General features: G+C 40.8%; 1 protein-coding gene across 1 annotated transcript in view; it reads right to left on the minus strand.

Moving 5' to 3' along the window:
* MYO3B (myosin IIIB) overlaps positions 1-19,966 on the minus strand; it is a 328,398-nt gene that overhangs the window by 90,867 nt on the left and 217,565 nt on the right. The window contains exon 31 of the mRNA XM_054043283.1: positions 11,380-11,500. Coding sequence (XP_053899258.1) covers positions 11,380-11,500 — 121 coding nt within the window. The remainder of the gene's footprint in view (positions 1-11,379; positions 11,501-19,966) is intronic.

Here is a 19,966-nt window from a genome sequence, read left to right on the forward strand (position 1 = left end):
GTGAAGAGGGAGAAACAGTAACAGGAAACTTGGAAATGGCAGAGATGCTTAATGACTTCTTTGTTTCGGTCTTCACCGAGAAGTCTGAAGGAATGCCTAACATAGTGAATGCTAATGGGAAGGGGGTAGGTTTAGCGGATAAAATAAAAAAAGAACAAGTTAAACATCACTTAGAAAAGTTAGATGCCTGCAAGTCACCCGGGCCTGATGAAATGCATCCTAGAATACTCAAGGAGCTAATAGAGGAGGTATCTGAGCCTCTAGCTATTATCTTTGGAAAGTCATGGGAGACGGGAGAGATTCCAGAAGACTGGAAAAGGGCAAATATAGTGCCCATCTATAAAAAGGGAAATAAAAACAACCCAGGTAACTACAGACCAGTTAGTTTAACTTCTGTGCCAGGGAAGATAATGGAGCAAGTAATTAAGGAAATCGTCTGCCAACACTTGGAAGGTGGTAAGGTGATAGGGAATAGCCAGCATGGATTTGTGAAGAACAAATCATGTCAAACCAATCTGATAGCTTTCTTTGATAGGATAACGAGCCTTGTGGATAAGGGTGAAGCGGTGGATGTGGTATACCTAGACTTTAGTAAGGCATTTGATACGGTCTCGCATGATATTCTTATCGATAAACTAGGCAAATACAAATTAGATGGGGCTACTATAAGGTGGGTGCATAACTGGCTGGATAATCGTACTCAGAGAGTTGTTATTAATGGTTCCCAATCCTGCTGGAAAGGCATAACGAGTGGGGTACCGCAGGGGTCTGTTTTGGGACCGGCTCTGTTCAATATCTTCATCAACGACTTAGATATTGGCATAGAAAGTACGCTTATTAAGTTTGCGGATGATACCAAACTGGGAGGGATTGCAACTACTTTGGAGGACAGGGTCATAATTCAAAATGATCTGGACAAATTGGAGAAATGGTCTGAGTTAAACAGGATGAAGTTTAACAAAGACAAATGCAAAGTGCTCCACTTAGGAAGGAAAAATCAATTTCACACATACAGAATGGGAAAAGACTGTCTAGGAAGGAGTACGGCAGAAAGGGATCTAGGGGTTATAGTGGACCACAAGCTAAATATGAGTCAACAGTGTGATGCTGTTGCAAAAAAAGCAAACATGATTCTGGGATGCATTAACAGGTGTGTTGTGAGCAAGACACGAGAAGTCATTCTTCCGCTCTACTCTGCTCTGGTTAGGCCTCAGCTGGAGTATTGTGTCCAGTTCTGGGCGCCGCATTTTAAAAAAGATGTGGAGAAACTGGAAAGGGTCCAAAGAAGAGCAACAAGAATGATTAAAGGTCTTGAGAACATGACCTATGAAGGAAGGCTGAAAGAATTGGGTTTGTTTAGTTTGGAAAAGAGAAGACTGAGAGGGGACATGATAGCAGTTTTCAGGTATATAAAAGGGTGTCATAAGGAGGAGGGAGAGAACTTGTTCACCTTAGCCTCTAAGGATAGAACCAGAAACAATGGGTTTAAACTGCAGCAAGGGAGGTCTAGATTGGACATTAGGAAAAAGTTCCTAACTGTCAGGGTGGTTAAACACTGGAACAAATTGCCTAGGGAGGTTGTGGAATCTCCGTCTCTGGAGATATTTAAGAGTAGGTTAGATAAATGTCTATTAGGGATGGTCTAGGCAGTATTTGGTCCTGCCATGCGGGCAGGGGACTGGACTCGATGACCTCTCGAGGTCCCTTCCAGTCCTAGAATCTATGAATCTATGAATCTATGAATTAGGAGCCTAAGTCTCATTGAAAGTCAAATGGAATTTAGGATCCTACATCAGCTAGGTAACCAACATTCTGAAACACTCTACTAGGAAAAATTTAGATCACACTGCAGAAATAATACATTCCTAGATGCATTGAACTTTATTCTCCCATTCAGAAAGGATTATACTTCACAGAGAAAAAACAAGGCAGAATAATCTGAAAAATTCTGGACCTAATTCTGCTCCCATGGACACCAGTTTAAAACTTGTGCAAGTGAGAGCAGAACCTGACCACTTGAGCTTTCCCACACTGGTCATGTAAGTCATGGAGCCCATGATTTTCTATCAGATGCGAAAGGCTGAGGGTACATCTACATTATGGGGACTATACTGTCATAGTTATAGTTCCATCGCTATGTTGTCATAACTCAGTGGTGTAGATCTACACTGATAGAAGGAATTCTTTCTGTTGCTGTAGTAACACCACCTCCCTGAATGATAGTAGCTAGATCAACAGAAGCACTCTTCTATTGACCTACCTGCATCTACAATGGGGGTTAGGACAGCATAACTAGATCTGCCAGGGGTGTGGATTTTTCATACCCATGACCAATGTAGCTAAATCAACCTAAATTTTAAATGTAGACCAGGCCTGAATGTGACTGTCAGCCACCAGAATTACCAATGGGCAAATGAGGCAATTAAAAAAGGAAGAAGACTATTTTGTTTTTTTGCATCAGCCAGCTATCACTGTAGAAAAAGAAGGGAAAATTCATATTCCAAAGGTTCTTTTCATGGGAAATCAGAGTATGGCCTTTACAGAAACTGAATTATCCAAGGAGGAATTTATGGAGCAATTTGAGAAACCTATTATCAGGTTTCTGATAGTATTCATCTGAAGGTTCTGAAAGAAAGTAAGTGTAAGATAATGGAGCTACAATCAATCCTGTTGAGCAGTTGTCCCTGAAGACTGGAAACCCTAATGTGGTGCCTTTATTTTATTTTATTTATTTTTTGACAAAAGGAATGAATGGAGATTTGGGGATTTACTGACTGGTGAGCCCCACTTCAGTACAGGGCAGACTGATTGAGAGTTTCACTAAAAAAAGAGTAGTCAAGCACTTAGATAAGGACAGGTTATACAACAGTAAGCAAATAGCATTAGGAATGCATGTTAATAAGGAAGCGTCCCAGGGATCAGTTTATTTAACATACTAATTAATCATTTGGAGAAGAAGTGGACAGCAAGTTGGTGAAGTTTGCTGATGATACTTACTTTTTTTGATTAGTAACCCTGGGGGCATTCCAGGTGGATTTAAAGACTTAGGGGGATGATAGCTGATGAAACTCAGTTTTGAAAAAGGGCAAGGATATTGTACTGATGATTTAAGGACCTGGTTCAATGGACATTGGATCAGGTCCTAAAAAGGGATGGGGAAATTATATAGAAAATATGCTAATTACAGTATTGCTAATCTCACAAATTCATAAAACAGATTTTTGAAAATCATAAGTTTGGCTTAAAAAAAAACCAAAATATTTTTAAAACTCGCATCACTTTTTGGTCTGATCTCTCATTTTGGAACCCTTTGTGGGTATTGCCCCTTTGTACATGGGTGAGCTTTTCAGGAAACTCATTCTGGAATACACAAAAAATAAACACAAATTTGGGGGCAGCGAGGGGGACCTCCTTTCTTTTATTCCTGGTTGACACTTTCCTACACTATCCCTTTCCCAGGAACTGATCTCAGCTGCCTCCTTCGTGCCCTGCTCTGAGTAACCCCATCACTCCAATGGGAACTATCTCCAGGCTTGCTCTTTCTGCTAACAGTGGGCACAGCAACAGGCAATCCTGTCAGTATGCCAAACAACAATATGCCCTTATCTGTAATAGGGTGTCCAGTTTTTATCTCCATACCTTTAAAGTGAATTGCAAGGTTAAAGTGAAAACAATGAAACCAATAGTAATAACAATCCACCTCCGAGACCTACAAATACTGGCTTGGCATACACTTGGGTATAGCCTGCCAACCCAACACAATATGGAGAATACAGGCAAATTGGTAACTATTCTGAATGGCATAAAGGGAGTCACAGGGCACATTTTCACTACCCGCCGGATCGGTGGGTAGCAATCGATCTATTGGGGATCGACTTATTGCGTCTAGTGAAGACGCGATAAAATCGATCCCTGATCGCTCTGCCGTCGACTCCAGAAATCCATCGCGGCAAGAGACGAAAGCGGAGTCGACGGCGGAGCAGCAGCGGTCAACTCGCCGCTCTCCTCACAGCCAGGTAAGTCGACCTAAAATACGCAACTTCGTATCTTAGGTCGACCTCCTCCCATGTAGTGTAGACCTAGCCTAAGAAGACCTTAGCTATACTGCAGGCAACTTGCTCTGCAGGGTGTGCTGTGTCAACCCGATGTCAGTATCATGCAACTGTCCAAGCAACCTGAGAAAACCAGAGATCATTGTCAACAAAAGAGTGAAATGGCCTCGTAGCACAAATCAAGAAGTGACCCAACGCTGAATTTTGACAAAACCAGGAGAGAGAGGCTGGAGGAAATGAATGCTCCAACACTGGAAGGACAGAAACAACATCAACATGCAGAAAGAAGTGACCAAGCATAGACTTTGCTAGATAACTGAGAGCTTTATTCCAAAGAAAAGGATTTACACAATTGGAGCTTGAAAGCATGAAAGGAGAGATCAGTGGTGTTGAACCACATGAAAACATATTGACAGAAGCAATGATACAGGATAAACAGGAGCCACAAATGACTGAGGAAATATTGAGGACAAATATGAGTGAAACCTCACCTGAAGAAAGTTTGGGAAATATGAATGATTTGTTGCTTGAGATCATACAGAATTAAGAGACATTGATCACCAACCAATTCTACCATGTATGAAATTTGTAGGCCAGCAAAGACCCAATGATGTAGTACAAAAATTGAATGAAGCACTCAAGGAAGCTGTAAGACCAACGAGTATTTGCTAGTTAAATGTATGCTACAGCAACACTAGCATCTCATTGTCTTAACATCAAGCCTGATGAATGAACCACCAGAAAACTCCAAATATTCCACCCCATCCATGGAAATAAAGGTTAGACCAGAAGATTAAGCTTTTACGCTGATATCAGTCTACTGGATGAATTTGAGAAAAATCATTTGAAGAGAAAACAGAAGTGAAAGGCCCTGGAGATGAAATATCCGCTGAATAAAAGAGATGTGAGAGTGGTAAAGGAACAATGTAAACAAGCTGATCACACTGAGTCATAGGCTTGAAAGATATTTAGCGTGATGCTGTCAATATCAAGAGAAAAGACCTTTCACGAGAGACCCTAAGAGATTCTTTGATCAGATCAATGTTAAAAGCAGAATAGGAAAAAATAGAAAGTCAATAAATAATGTGGAAGAGTTTCAGTGCTCCTGGAAAGAAATCTGGTCTGAGGATGTACAACATAACCAGACAGTGGACTTCAAAGAAAGAAGTAGATGAGGTTCCGACAGGAATGAAAAATTGGAAAGCATCCGGACCAGATGGGGTGCATGGATTCTGGCTAAAATGCCTATCTCTATGCCTCTATGGTTGTTTACTTGAACAACTTAATAAATGTTTGAAGAATGAATGTCCAAGATAGATGGTGAGAGGGAGAATCATCCTCATACAAAAAAAAGAAGAAGGCTGCAGTGATTCTATGAATTATAGTCCAATCAAGTATTTTCTAAATATGTGGAAATTTCTAACAGCATCTCTTGCAAAGAAGATCTGGATAGTGCTAGCTCACAATGGAATTCTGCCTCCTGAGCAAAAAGACTGTACAGTAAACATGAAAGGAACTTAGGCTGAACAGGAGGATCACAGAAGATGCCAAAAAAAAAAAAAAAAACACCAAGAAAAAATAAAGATGATGTAGATAGCTACCAAAAAGCATATAACCGCATCCCACATTCATGTATCCTCAACACACTGAAAATGCACAAAGTTCATCCAAAGACCATTTCCTGTCTGTAGCAATCTGTGGTTAACTGGAACACTCGATCTACCTGGAAGGGACTCTCATTGATGAGGCCCAAATTAAAAGAGGAATTTTTCAAGACAATTCCTTATGCCATTTGTGGTAGCAATGCTGCTGCAGACATGGATGGTCCACGAGATAAATTATGGTTATCATAACAGCAAACAACAACCACCAGTTAACCATTTGTTATACATTGATGATCTGAAACTATGGATGGTCAGAAAAGGAAAGTGAAGGCCTATGTAGAATAGTTTGGTGAAGATATAAAGCTATGGGTTGGCTTACATAAATGTGTGTTGGGGTCCATACAGGGGGCAAATGGGTACAATCGAATGGCATACAAGTTAACAAAGGTACTATCTAAGCTATATCTCAGCATGGCCCCTACAAACACCTTGCAATCAGAGCACTGTTAGAGTTACACCATAAGGAAGCCAAAGAAGAAGTGAGGAAAGAATATGCCAGACAAATAAAAACTACACTGAGGACAAAACTCAACTCTAAGAATTTGATCCAAGCCATTAATACGTGGACAATACATTGCTAAGTGATCAAGAGAATCAAGAGAAGAAAAAATTTGTCATCCAAACAAGAAAGCTCCTGGCAAAGCATAAAGTAATGAATATGAATCAAGACATGGACAGGATATACATCTGACAATGTGGTGGAGGAAGAGGCCTGCTCTCTGTGGAGGAAGCAATTGACAATGAAGAATATAACATCAAAATATATGAGGAGTCAGTCAGAGTAAAAGATCATCTGGTTATGATAACATGCAACTGCTGAGTATGCATCCCAGCCCAAGACAGCATAAAAGAAAGAAGAAATCAAATTGCCAAAGGACTTGAAAGATTTACAGAGAAATTAATGCACAGACAGTGGTGGAGAGAGACTGAACCCATTAGTGAATGAAGATTAACAAACTCATGGTCTATAGAAGGACACCTCAAAAAAAATAGACAGAGCGCCTCATTATTAGTGCACAAGAGCGGTCCTTAAGACTTAATTACATTTGAAACAAAATTGACTAATAGAACTGCTCCCCAAACTGCAGAATGTGTTCTAAAGAGCAAGAGCAAGTGGAGCACGTGTTGAACACTTGCAGGAGCCTGTCTGGGAGAGAGTGTTTGAACAAACACAATGAAGTCACCAATGGTATGTCTACACTGCGGTTAAAATCCCGCAGCTGGCCTATGCCAGCTGACTCAGGCTCATGGGCTAAGGGGCTGTTTAATTGCAGTGTAGACGTTTGGGGAGCCTGAGCTCTAGAACCCTGTGAGGTGAGAGGGTCCCAGAGCTCAGGCTGCAGCCTGAACCTGAATGTCATTTAAACAGCCCTTAGCTAGAGTCAGCTGGCACTGGTCAGCCGTGGGTTTTCAATTGCAGTGTAGACATAACTCAAGTGTATGTATTGGAGCCTCTACAGCAAGTATGAACTCAAACACAGTATGTGGTATTATGACCACTGAATTGAAAATGCTCTAGATAATGAACAGGCTAAGTTTTTATGGGATTCAACAATTGCCACAGACAAATAGGTTGAACATTGTTGTTGTAGAAAAGAAGACAATTGTGACCATGTTAATTGATATTGCCATACCAGCAGACAGAAGTATAAAAAAAAAATAAACAAGAAGAGAATATAGTGAAGTATGAAGAACTTTGCCATAAAGTGGAATAATTATGGAAAACTAAAACAAAGATGATCCCAGTGATTACTGGGGTACTTGGAGCATCCCTAAGGATATGAATGAGCAACTCAAGAACACAATAGACATGCAAGACATCACGATCAGTGACCTCCAGAAGAGCATGCTCCTAGGCTTTGCAAGGCTTTTAAGGACAGTCAAAGGAGAATGAGAGCATTTGAGCACCTAAAATGCAGGAATTCCGTGGAGGGTTTAATAAAATCCCTGACTACTGAAGTTACAGAGTCACCTTGTGATCAGGATTTATTGGTGAGTCCTGGGACAAATTTTAGACAGCAGCTTTCCTCTTTTTATGCTTACATATCTTGTATGGTTTTAAGACTATTTGTTTAAAAACAACCCCCATGATGTATTAATATTGAGGGATAATAATAAAGTTAATCCTGTATTCCAGTGCTTTATTTTTCTGCCACCCGCGACCTTCCCAGTGCCCACTGAGAAGCCTGTGGGGAGCATTCAACACAGAAATAAGTTTTAACTAACTACCTAAAGAAATTCCCTCCCACCACTCATCAAATCCAGCACTTCCTGGTTATCTGAAGATATCCCAGAATATGTCATTTTGTGATATGACAGATACCATTTTAGCAATCTTTGACTTCATAGCATGATTTATTCTGAGATGGAAAGTTTTGAGGAGGGCTCAGGTTTTTTACTTTCCTTGATGGGATTAAGTCTTGGCCAAGGCAGGCTCCTCAAGGTAAATTTTGCCCATTCTGTTTTGAATTAGATATTATAGGCAAGATTCTGATTGTGATTTGGCCCGTGTGCTGCTCAGGCCATGAAAAGGAGCCAGCTTCTAGCTGTAATTGACTGGTTGAGGATTCCTGCTCGTGGCTGGGGATATCAGAAAGCGGGTTGGCAAAACTGATATATGCAGATGTGCTTCGTTGCCAAATTCAGATCAAGTGCAATTCCCATTGAAGCCAATGTAACCTTAAGATTCTTCACAATCAGAAAGTTCCACAGGCTGCCCCTCAGTTCCATACAGTAAAATGTAAGAACATGCCATTTAAATGACAGGAAGCATTTATGTCACTAATGTATAAGTTAATGTTATGCAGATATTTATACTCCTACTGTGTACAGTAAAAAGCTATTTGTTAAGTAACTAGCAACATAGTCACAATTGTGATATCAATTACTGAGGTTCATGTAAAAAGGTCCTTTGTATTTGAGTACAGTTCCTTCTTATTTCAAAATTAGGCAGCTAAATGTAGGAGATATTTAGTACTCAGTTGAAATAAGAAGCTTGTGTTTTTAATAACATTTAAGGTCATTTAATAGCCTGTATTTGCTTCTACTCTGCTCTACAGGCTAAGTGGATAGCCTAAATTCTTTTGAAGGAATTTAAGTTTTTAAAAGGCTCTACCTACATGTGCCCATTTCTTTTGTACATTTTGGAAACACCATGATTTCCTCAAATATTAGAATATATACTCTCCATTCAGTTATACTGAACTTTTGAATTGACTTCAGGAAGAAGGCCAGACCGTGACACATTTAATTGTATACAGTTGTGTTCCTGTGGATATCATGAACTGAAACTGAGTACCCTAGATGTGATTCTGCCTTCTGACCCACAGAATACATTTCAGCTCATTTTTCATTCTCACAAACTACTACCTTAAAAAACCCAACCAACCACCAAATAAAAAGAAACCTAAAGACAATTTTATTATTCTTCACTTGAATGTAAAGGTATGTGAATCCACAATGAAGCTGCCTTCTCTAGGGATATATTACAAGCTACCGTGTTAAACATCTGAACTGTTATTCATCAGCATTCCTATTTCCTACATGTTTCCTATATGACTGAACAGCCATATGCTTAAAAAAACCCAGTACCCAGTAACAGCCACACATGGAAGTGCAGATTGTTTTATGAAAGGTAAATTATAGAATCCAGACTTGCAAGATACTGAGTGCCTTTTATGAAATGATGAGTACCCCTAATTCTCATTGAAGTCAATGGGGGGAGGAGGGTGTTGCTGAGAAATTTACAGGATCAGGCTCATAATCTGCAATATTTATCAGGGATAAAACCAAGTATCACCAGAAGTGGTGACATTTTAACAGAATATGGCTCTGGATTAGAGAACGTGTGGATTTTATTGTGAGACTCATAGTATGTATCAAGTACATTCCTCCGCAAGAGAGGGATGGGCAATGTACTCCCACAGCAACTGTGTTCTATGTGTGTTCTATCCAGCTCAGATTTGCCTCAATGCCAGCTGGTCCCTGAAACTTCATGAGCCTGAGGGGCTATATAGCTGTGAAAAATACTACCTAATCCAAGAAAACATGTCTACCTGGAAAACAGAGAGTAATTCCAAAATAACCTGATGTAGGGTGGGGAAATAGTCAGCCTGGGATGGGCCTATCGATCAGAGAGACAAGGTGGTGAGGTAATATCTTTTACTGGACCAACTTCTGTTGGTGAGAGAGAGAGAAGCTTTCAAGCTTACACCGAGCTCTTCTTCGGGTCTGGGAAACATACTCAGCGTGATAGATATGGTGGCAGCGGATTTTTACCACCACCAGCAGGCAGCTGAAGGGATCACCATGCCACTACCAGCACGACTGAGATGACCGCAAGAGAGTCCCGCTGGAGTAGCTCGCAAGGGTAGGGAGCTGCACCCTGCAGCCACACACCTGGTGAGTTATGGATCTCCGCAGGGAGAGAGGACCAGCATGCAGAGAGTTGTGGTGGTAAGTTGTACGGAGCTCATTTCCGTGAGCTCTCCATTTGCCCGACTAGCACTGCAACAAGCTTTTATTTCTTCTTTTTGCCCTTGTTCATTGGACCAAACCTTTCCCTTCCATAAATAGGATTGCTGCACTAAAGAGCATCTGTAGCATTCTGTGCTTGCATGGCCCAGGAGGATGCATGTGGTTGCACCTGGTTAGAAACCTCCAATGACACTCACTGTAACATTTAGTACAAATTATTCAATCCAAACCAATCACTAAGTTATCACTGAATTTAACTGAACTGGATGTTATGAGTACAAGCAGAGAAATCAGAAATGCGGGTTTGGAGATTTTAAAGGTCACCTCTTTTTAATGGAATAATGCAGTCTACTTAAAGTCAAATAAGTCATCGGTTTTCTCAGAGAGCTCTATTAAGAGGGGTAGTAGGCTCTTGCTGTGCTGCTAACTGGGAAGTATATATTCCAGAGAGAACCAGAACTGTCATTCTTGGGCCAGAGGGACAAAGACGTGTCAAAGAGAGGTTCCTACCCCAGTGAATAATCAATGCAATGGCATGGATCACAGCTATAGAAGAGTCAGCTCCCTCCTGCACCTCCAGCTGAAGGTAAGATACATGAGGGCAACTGGATGGAGTGAATCAGCTGGTAGAGCTTGGAGTGAAGAAGGTTAAAAAATCCTGCTCACTCAGCAAAGAGGTAGGAACCAGGGTTCCGATTTGCTGTACTCCTAGGCTCTCTGAAGGGGACTTACCGACCTGCCTTTTACTGTTATTGTCTCTACCGTAGATGTGCATGGACCATTACAGACATAAAAGAAAACCATGCCCCTACCTCAAGGAGCTTCCAATCTAGCAAATTTAGTCACAGGTATGTAGTCCAGTCCTGTGAAATGCTGAGCAGACTCAACTCTCACTGAAGTCAATGGGTGCTGAGGGTGCTGCTGAGAAATTTACTGGCCCACAATCTGGACAGATAACACAACAAACAAAGAAATCAAACTCTGATAAGAGAGAGAACATTGAGATGACTCAACTGGTGGAGGGACTGACCTAGTTACAGGTTTTCTTGCTTACAGAATAACAGGCCCCCAAAGAGACGGCTGAATGATGAGGCAGGGTATTTGTTTTCAGTGCCTATTCCTTTCACCTTGTGTTGTATGGGATATGATTTTTGTGAAAATAATGGACACCAAAGGATTCAACTCACCAATATTCTTCACAGCCAAAACTGGGGGCGGAGCAGTTGTTCACAGACTCAGTATCAGCTGGGTAACCATTGCTACATTTCAATCTTGAATAATTTTTTCGAACAATGTATCCCCTGAAAGCTAGACAAACGTAAGTATGAATAAGAAGCTTCACAATCACTCCTAGACAGAACTAACAGCTTTTCTTATACAGAACAGGCACCCTCCTGCTCAGAACTGAGTGCTTTTGGCCCCTATTTAAATAAATGGAGGCCAAAGGCAGTCAGCACCTTGCAGAATTGGGTCCACTTTTAAAACATTGGAAAAATATATAGGGCCGGATTTTCATTTACACTAAGGCCACTTTATACCACTCTGGTAGTGCAAAGAAACTTAAAGTGAGAATAAATGTAATTAATTAGTTTAAATGAAAACCAGGCTCACGATAGATTAACTAAAACAGTAATAAAAAAAAACTATTCAGTTTTACCCACAACTACCAGGATTAGAACTGATTAACATTTTTCAAAATTTGAAATTTTGACTTAATTTTTTGTCAAGTTTTAACAAAAGTCACAATTTTTTCTTCCCCTATTTTTCAACCAGCTGTAACCATAACAGAGCATTTTAAAGATACATTAGGCTTAATCATGTCAAATATCTTCACATGCCAAGAAATGTTTTAAAGTTATACCACCAACGCAAAAGCACACAAGTTAAGCAGCAGGTAAGAAACAGTAAATTAGATAGGAAGCTTCTAGTGCAGTGGAATGACAAAAAGAGTCAGTGGGTAAAATTTTCAAATGTGTTTAAACCCTACGGAAAGTCAATAGGATTTTGGCACCTGAGTCAGTTAGGCACTTTTCAAAATTGTATCCAATATAAATTTGGGCTTCATTCTCTCTAGCATTGAGCAAAGATATTATAACTCTTGTATACAGCACAGGTAAGACCAGACCTTATAAATACGGTGTTGCATTTGAGAAGCAAGAAATTTAAGGAAATTTTAATGTCACAAAGGAAAATAAAATCAAGGGACTCCTCTACCCTAGGATCAATATCAAACACGGATTTATTTTAAAACATAAATAAAATAATTAAATGGTAGGAGGGGGTTGACATGAGGAAAATACATACAACATAGCTTAAATACAATACACACACAAAAATGATGATAACCTTCTACTGCACAATATATGAAGCATGGAAACAACATAGGGAAAGGATTGTTTGTCATAGATCACCCGGGTATAGTAAGAACTAATGGGATGATAACATGCAAAGGAGAACTTGGGGTGAATATGAGGACACATCTCCTAGCAGTGGCCTCAATTAGGAAAGTCTCTCTACTTTAGTAAAGGCAGTAAAGCATCAGGTTCAGTCTGCAGAATCGTCCCACAATGGAATAGGAGAAAGCCCCATCACTTGAGTTGTTGAAATCTAGGCTCTGATGTTGCAATGACATTAGTGAGACTCTGTATGGGCATAGTGGATCCCAATTCAGGATCAGGCCCAAGAAATTTGAGAATATACTGAATGGATTGGTCCTGCACTGGCTAAAGGATGTAGCAGGATGGAGAAGGGCCTGGAGGATTGATCAGAAGACCTACAGATCATCTAATGCGTATGATTTCTATGAAATCAGAAATGTGTGTTGATAACTGCTATTTTTCCCAGTATCAGAGGGGTAGCCATGTTAGTCTGTATCCACAAAAACGAGGAGTCCGGTGGCACTCTGAGAAGTGGTGTTTTTCACCAACGAATGCTTATGCCCAAATAAATCCTTTAGTCTTTAAGGTGCCACCGGACTCATTGTTTTTATTTTTCCAGGACCACTAGGCATTGTCCACACAAAAGAAGACAAAGTCCCTGCCCTGTACAGTTCACACCCTAACATCCTCACATTTTGGGATTATTCATGGAGTCTCATCTTTCAACATGTAACTACTCTTTTAAAAGCAGCCCATACTGATGTTCTGTTGTATAATAATCAGAGTGTGTTAAAGAAAATAGAAAAATAGTCACCATAATCTCTTTTTAAGGGTTTCCTTAGGGAGAGCGGTAACCTATCCCCTTCCTGTCTAGTTTAATCACAGGATAGCATTAACTGCCTTCTCCTCAACCAGTGTTTCTCAGGAAAATCTATGTAGTCACATTTTTCTGTGCAATACAAGAAAATGAAAGCCAGCTGAACTGCTTGAGCTGTGGTTTGCAGTGCACCATAATAACCTAAATATTTCAGTGCCTTTTGGAGTTTTCAGAATTGCCAGTGTAAGAAGCAGCAAAAAATGCTTTTTAGTGAGATGTCATTATCTTCCACTTAATTTCCACTGAAATAAATAACCATTATTTGCAGAAAGAATGATAGAAGTTGGGCCTGCTGAGGTGCTGTAAATACAGCATTCAGGTATCATGAGACTGAAGCACTTTCCTTCCTTAATAAGAAGACTGGAAAAGTCTGCCTATCTGGCAGAGAGGAGGCAAACATTCAGTTGCCTCATGTGATCAGCCTTCCAATCCTTAACTATCTCCTACTGACCAGACAAGAAGCCTACTCTGATGTTGGCTGCAAAGACAACTGGCCAGCAGCAGCTATCTCTACAGAGCTGAAATGTGCCAAATACTGGTCAGTCTATGGACAAGTTTAAATAACAAGGAGCACTGAAAAGAAACTAAAATAATAAAATAATGATAGCAGCAGCAGGTTTGTTTTTCGCCTTTTCTTAAGTTGGAACCTTTAGACTTTTTTTTTCCTCTTTACTACTATTTTAAAAAACGAAGTGTCACATTTCTTACAATGGCATTTTTTACCCTGTGGATACACTGGACCCCTTTTCACGTTTTTTTTAATGCAATGAAACAATTCAGGATTGTCCTTCATTCACTAAATAAATGGAGCTTGACTATATCTGATTCCGCTGTAATAGGCTCCACTGTATTCCTTTGTTTTCATAAATATTTTAGAACTTAGCTTGTCTTTGATTAAACTCTATCAAAGGCAGGTTTCCTAGAATGCTTAGGTTCTGCAAGGTAACAGGTGTGCAATTCCTGATTCTCCTTTGACTCATGGGATAACCTCCGTAGCATGGCAGACCAACATGTTTCCTAGAGGTTTCATTCAACATTCAGAGGAGTGCTTCACTTCAGCATTTGTGAAATGGATCCATAATGTTTCCAAAGCAACATACATACAGGGCATTCTACCTAGGGAGGCTGAGAGGTCGGGAAGCTGCTCCATCACAGCAATTTGCATTACTGACTACGGCTGGTTTTGACACTACGCACTTGGCTCAAAGAGTGTGAAATTAGTAGATTCATGTTGCTAGTGCCCCCATGAACAATCATCACATCACTGAAGAAGAATGATTACCAGCTGTCACTTTATTTTCACCTTTTGTATTCTCTAACGCAAACTTCACAGCAACAGTATATTCAGTCCTAATCCTTTACATGGCTAATGACAACAGGATTTGAGCTTCGAGCAAAATGGGATGTGAATTGTACATTATCACTCATATTAATAGTCATTCGGTGTTAAATATTATATGTGCCATGCACTTTGGATACTGATGCTCATATAAAATGAGTTTTCCCTCAGGTTCAGCAGGTAGCAAGTTGCAATTATTTTTACCTCCAGGACTCTGAGACTTGATGCTTTGCTGGTAAAAACCTTTATTCACAAAGAATTTACTGAGCCATATAGATTACACACAAAGTTGTTCAATTTTGGTCAGCAGAAAGTCCAGGCATTTTCCTGCTGATTCGCAAAGGGAATGCCATGCTACAATGGGCTGTTGAGCACAATGTAGAGAGCAATCAGGACAATCGTAGATTGATGCATAAAACATATAGGCAGGAGGTACGGAAACATTTTATAGCAGCAAGAGAGGATTCATCTTTCTCAAGAAACATCTCTCCCTCTCTCTCTTCATTCCTAACCATAAAAGAACATGTAAAACAGCTACTTACCCCTCACATAGACAGACACTTTCAAATCCTAATCCCATTTACAGTAACAAACAAGAATTACTGTGCCCTTGGAAATGCAAACTAGTCACTTGTTGAAGGGAAGATACCATAATATCATGATACTTCATAGGCTCAATTTTGAAACTTGGGTTCCCAAGTAAGACCTCTGACTCCCTCATTTGTCTTCTCAAATAAGCACTTCCAGTGTTTAAATGCCAAAATTTGAGAGGGGTTGGACACTGTGATTGTCCACTCTTTTACACACGTTTGATGCCAGTCTAAAACTGTTGTATTGTGTAAGGATATGGAGAATCATGCCCCCTCTCTAGGTATCCAGGGATGCCCATTGTCTCCTGTGGATCTCAGGAGGTTTGCAGGTTTATGTAGTACAAACCTCAGGGGGCAAAACACTTCTCTCCCCCATCCCCCATTCCTTCAGTGGAAGAATGAATAGAAAACTGAGTTTCAACTTGTGGAATTTCTTTTCCCAGCATGTGTTCTCTCATAAAGGGGAGAACAGAGCTCTAAATGTACTAGTAACTATTAGCACCCTTTTTCCATTGCTGCAAACAGGGCTTATGCTGCTGCTCTGTATTACTGTTTGCACAAAGCAGGGCCGGCTCTGGCTTTTTGGCCGCCCCAAGCAAAAAAAACTGGGGCTGCCAGAACGGCAAAGCAAAAAAAAAAACCTGCGGCGCGGTTGGAGCGCGGGTGCAGGGGGGGGGGAGGGAGAGGGAGCGGGCGGTAGAGAGAGAGAAGGGGGCGGCCAGGGCTACAGCAGGGGCGCTGCCACGCGGCCCCTCCCGCTGCGCCGCCTCCTGCCACCTGCCGCGAGAGCTCCGCTCTGGTCGGCAGGGAGGGAAGGAAGAGGACTGCCCTGCAGGGCGCTCTGGTTCTTCGCGCCACCGCCCCCTATAGGGTGGCCAGAGCGGAACAACAACAACAACAACAAAAAAGCGCTGGTTTGGGCAGAATGCCGCCTCGAACAATCTGCCGCCCCAAGCACCAGTTTGCTTAGCTGGTGCCTGGAGCCGGCCCTGGCACAAAGTGTTTTAGATTACTGGCTGTTATGGTAAAATCTGAGGCACAAAAGCCTGTGACAGCACCCAAAATTGTGGCTGCTAATTTGAACCTCTTAAGTCTAGAAATCGGGCTGGACCAAGTAGGAACGGGTTCGCCAAGGAGTTCTGTCCTTTGCTGGCTCCAGCTGGGTGATGAAATAACGTAGGAATAGCCTGCCTGTCCAGTGACCTTTCAGTGCTTTTCCGTTTACAGTCAAAACCAGGAAATACAAATCTAATGGAAATGTAGATACACGCATAGGGTACGTCTACATTTGGAGCTGAGGGTGTGATTCCTGAGCACTTTTGAAAATCCTAGCCATATACATTTTACATACATATTAATTTAATGTAAATGGTATGTAGTTCTCCAAAGTCCCAAAATTTTGCTCTTAGAAGGTTGTTAGTGAAGGCTGTGCAAATAGTTGGTGAGCAACATCACATGGTAAAAAGTTACAAGACGGAAGTAGTTCATAAAGGGATTGTCTCATTTCTCTTTCCTCCTGAGCATCCACCATTTTGTGTTACAAAAAAGAACTTGAATCTTGAGTTCTCAGTAAAGAATTTCACAGTGAAGTGTGGCATATGGTGAGTGCATGAGTGTGTGTCGGAGGAGGGGATGATGGCTCAATGGATTAGTCATTTGCCTTTCACCTCTGGAAGCAGAGTTTAAACTCAATCCTGACTAGAGTTGCACAGCATATTCCAGATGGCTAAAGAGGCCTTAATTAACATGAGTTCAGTGATGTCACCTCAGATCTAAGTGAATCGCATGCACCACTCATTTGGCATTTTGGCAGTGTCTGCTCACAAATGAAACGGAGATTAAAATCCTCTCTTAAGTATTTGGAGAGAGCTGTCACTCGACATGGAAATCCACCCTACGGTGACTGGGAATGGAGTAAAAACAAACAAAAAAAATTACCATTATAATTGTACTTACTTGGTTTTAATTCTAATTAATAAAACGTGGTAATACAAATATAGCTACAGATCCAAAGCTGGTGTAAATCAGCATCGCTCCACTGACAGCAAACAATGGCAATACACTGATTTACACCAGCTGTGAATCTGGCTCAATGTAATGTTAAAATGATTTCAACATAGTGATCTTTTCCTTATCCTAGGCTTTAAACAAAGCAATACAAACCACAGCGCAAAGAAACAACAATACTTCATTTTTGTCTGAGGAACTCAGTTCTTTCACAATATGTTTGCCTTCTCTGTGAGGTAGAAAATTGTTGTTATCCATATTTTACCAATTGAGAAACTGAGACACAAAGAGGTGGGTAAGGTTTTGCCTGCACTGGGGATTTTAGCCACCAGTGTAAATACGCTGATGTAGCTCACATTGTGTGAGCCACTAGTGTAGATGTACTGAACGGCTTAAATTCATAAACATTTTACCTATTAGCAAGGGTTTTTTTTCCCCAGCTCAAATAATGACTTATTTTTGGTGTAATATTATACACATAGGAAATGTATCTTCATGTATACTTGGGTTTTTTAAAAATGTGTTTTTTCTTCCAACATCTCATCAATGGATAGTGAACTGCTTGGGCCCACTGAGATCTCCAGACCACCAGCTCATGTATTTGAAAGGCATCTGTTTATTTTTAAAATGCAAATGTAGCCTACCTCAAAGACTGACTTCAAGAAATGAACAATCTGAACAAGTCAAGAGGTTTCCAATCAGAAGCTGTGTTCCTCCTTTCTATCAGGCTGTGATCACTTGCTGTCAAAACCACTTAAACAATATCCTGGAATCTGAATGAAGTCCCCCCACAATTAAAATGAGCAGGATAATCCTGCAAGAATTATTCAGCCAAATCATTTTTCACACCGTTTAAAGTAATGATAAGGTCATTTACAAAAGAAATCACTGCCTTTGAAATGTTGACTTGTAGACAGAGGACTGCCTGGAGGAGGGCCATAGATAACAGTGAAGACTGGCCTCCTAACACCACCCTTGCAGTCTTTGGAACTGATTCCGATGAAGAGAAGGCCCAATAAGGTTAATACCCCTACTTTGATCTCTGTCAAAGCGTACCAGCAAGAATTAATTTACATTTCAGATGAAAAAGGTTGACAGCATGAAAAGGCATCTTGTTTCTGGTATGTGAATGTGCTGTAATAGATCGGGAATTCTGAAAGGAAGTTCTGAGGAAGCTAAAGGGATAAGCCGCACTGCTGCTTTTATTGGGAAGGAGATGAAAGGAAAACAAATTTCAATATGTGCTGTTCTGTAGAAACATGTAAGCCAAATGCTTCCAAAATTTCAAGGACTGCTTTATTTTGCTATATATATTTTAATTATATGGTTTTATAAATGCCTGACCAGCAAACGCAAGTACTGTATCTCTGTGATCTAAATTGCTCATTCTTTAAAATAATGTTAAAATGACCACATTTCTTTTTCTTGAAATGCTGTCCTTTATCTGTACTTACATTGTAAGCTCTTCAGTGTGGAGATTATGTCTATTTGCCTGTTCAGCACCACACACTTTTATGGTGGCATGGAAGTAACAATAGTAATAGACAGTCTATTTTAAAACCCAGATAATGGTCACACTTTGCAATTATTTGCTCAGCCTTGAAACACAGAAAGACTAATGTGCAGAGATAAACAAAAATGTTTAGAAAGAAGTTTCAATTAGAGAGTCCTAGATATAGATTTCCTAAGGCAGAGAGTCTCACACAAACTGAAGTTTGATTTTCTGAAATAAATGATTATGCACTATAAATTCTAAAGCTGTGCCAAAGATGGGAATAGCTGTAAAGCATGATTAACACGAAAGTGTGCTGTGTCACTCTGAACTCTGTAGTCCTAATGTACATCCATCCAATCTGATCAACACAATGATTTAATGGTTCTGTCTGGCCCTGATATGGGCATATGGTGTGTGCTACGGTGGGAGGAGTGACAGGACCCTTCCACATTTGTCTGGGCTACGCAAGGACCAGGCTGTATAGCAGTCTCTGCACTCAAGGGAGCTCTGTCTACTCCACTGGGTGCACAGTGTCACAAAGGTGACAGAATGGAACATGGCTCTGCTTCTGTCTGACCCTTATGTTCCCTGGAGGGAGTGGGAGTGCATAAACAGCACTCCATAAAGGGTTTAGCAATGGGCATACATATTCTGCATGCCCAGGACCTCTACATGGAATTCTGAGGCAGAATGCCTCCTAGGACTCTCCAGGGGCTGATGCTGTACCACATTGCCTTCCTATGTGCTGTGCATACATGGGACAATCTAGTCCCAAATGACTACTTTAAGAACGGGTTCTAGTGCAGACTGAAGGGTCACCTCTGACCTAGCCTCTCTTTCCCCAGTAGTGCACAGGCTGTTGGGTTAGCTGGGAAATTGAGGTGCAGGCTTTCCCAAAAGAGCATAACTGTCAAGAGTCAGTGTTTTGCAATACATCTAAAGATGGATTCCCTGTCTGAAGAACTGGTACTCTGTGTTAAAATGAGAACAATGGAAGATAACAGCACAGGGGAGGGGAGCAAGTGGAGAATATGATTATCCAGTCACTTGATGTTTGTTGTAACTTGGAAAAACCTTCCCGTTCAACA

The sequence above is a fragment of the Malaclemys terrapin genome, chromosome 11 (genome assembly GCF_027887155.1).
Source record: "Malaclemys terrapin pileata isolate rMalTer1 chromosome 11, rMalTer1.hap1, whole genome shotgun sequence".
Lineage (NCBI taxonomy): Eukaryota > Metazoa > Chordata > Testudines > Emydidae > Malaclemys > Malaclemys terrapin.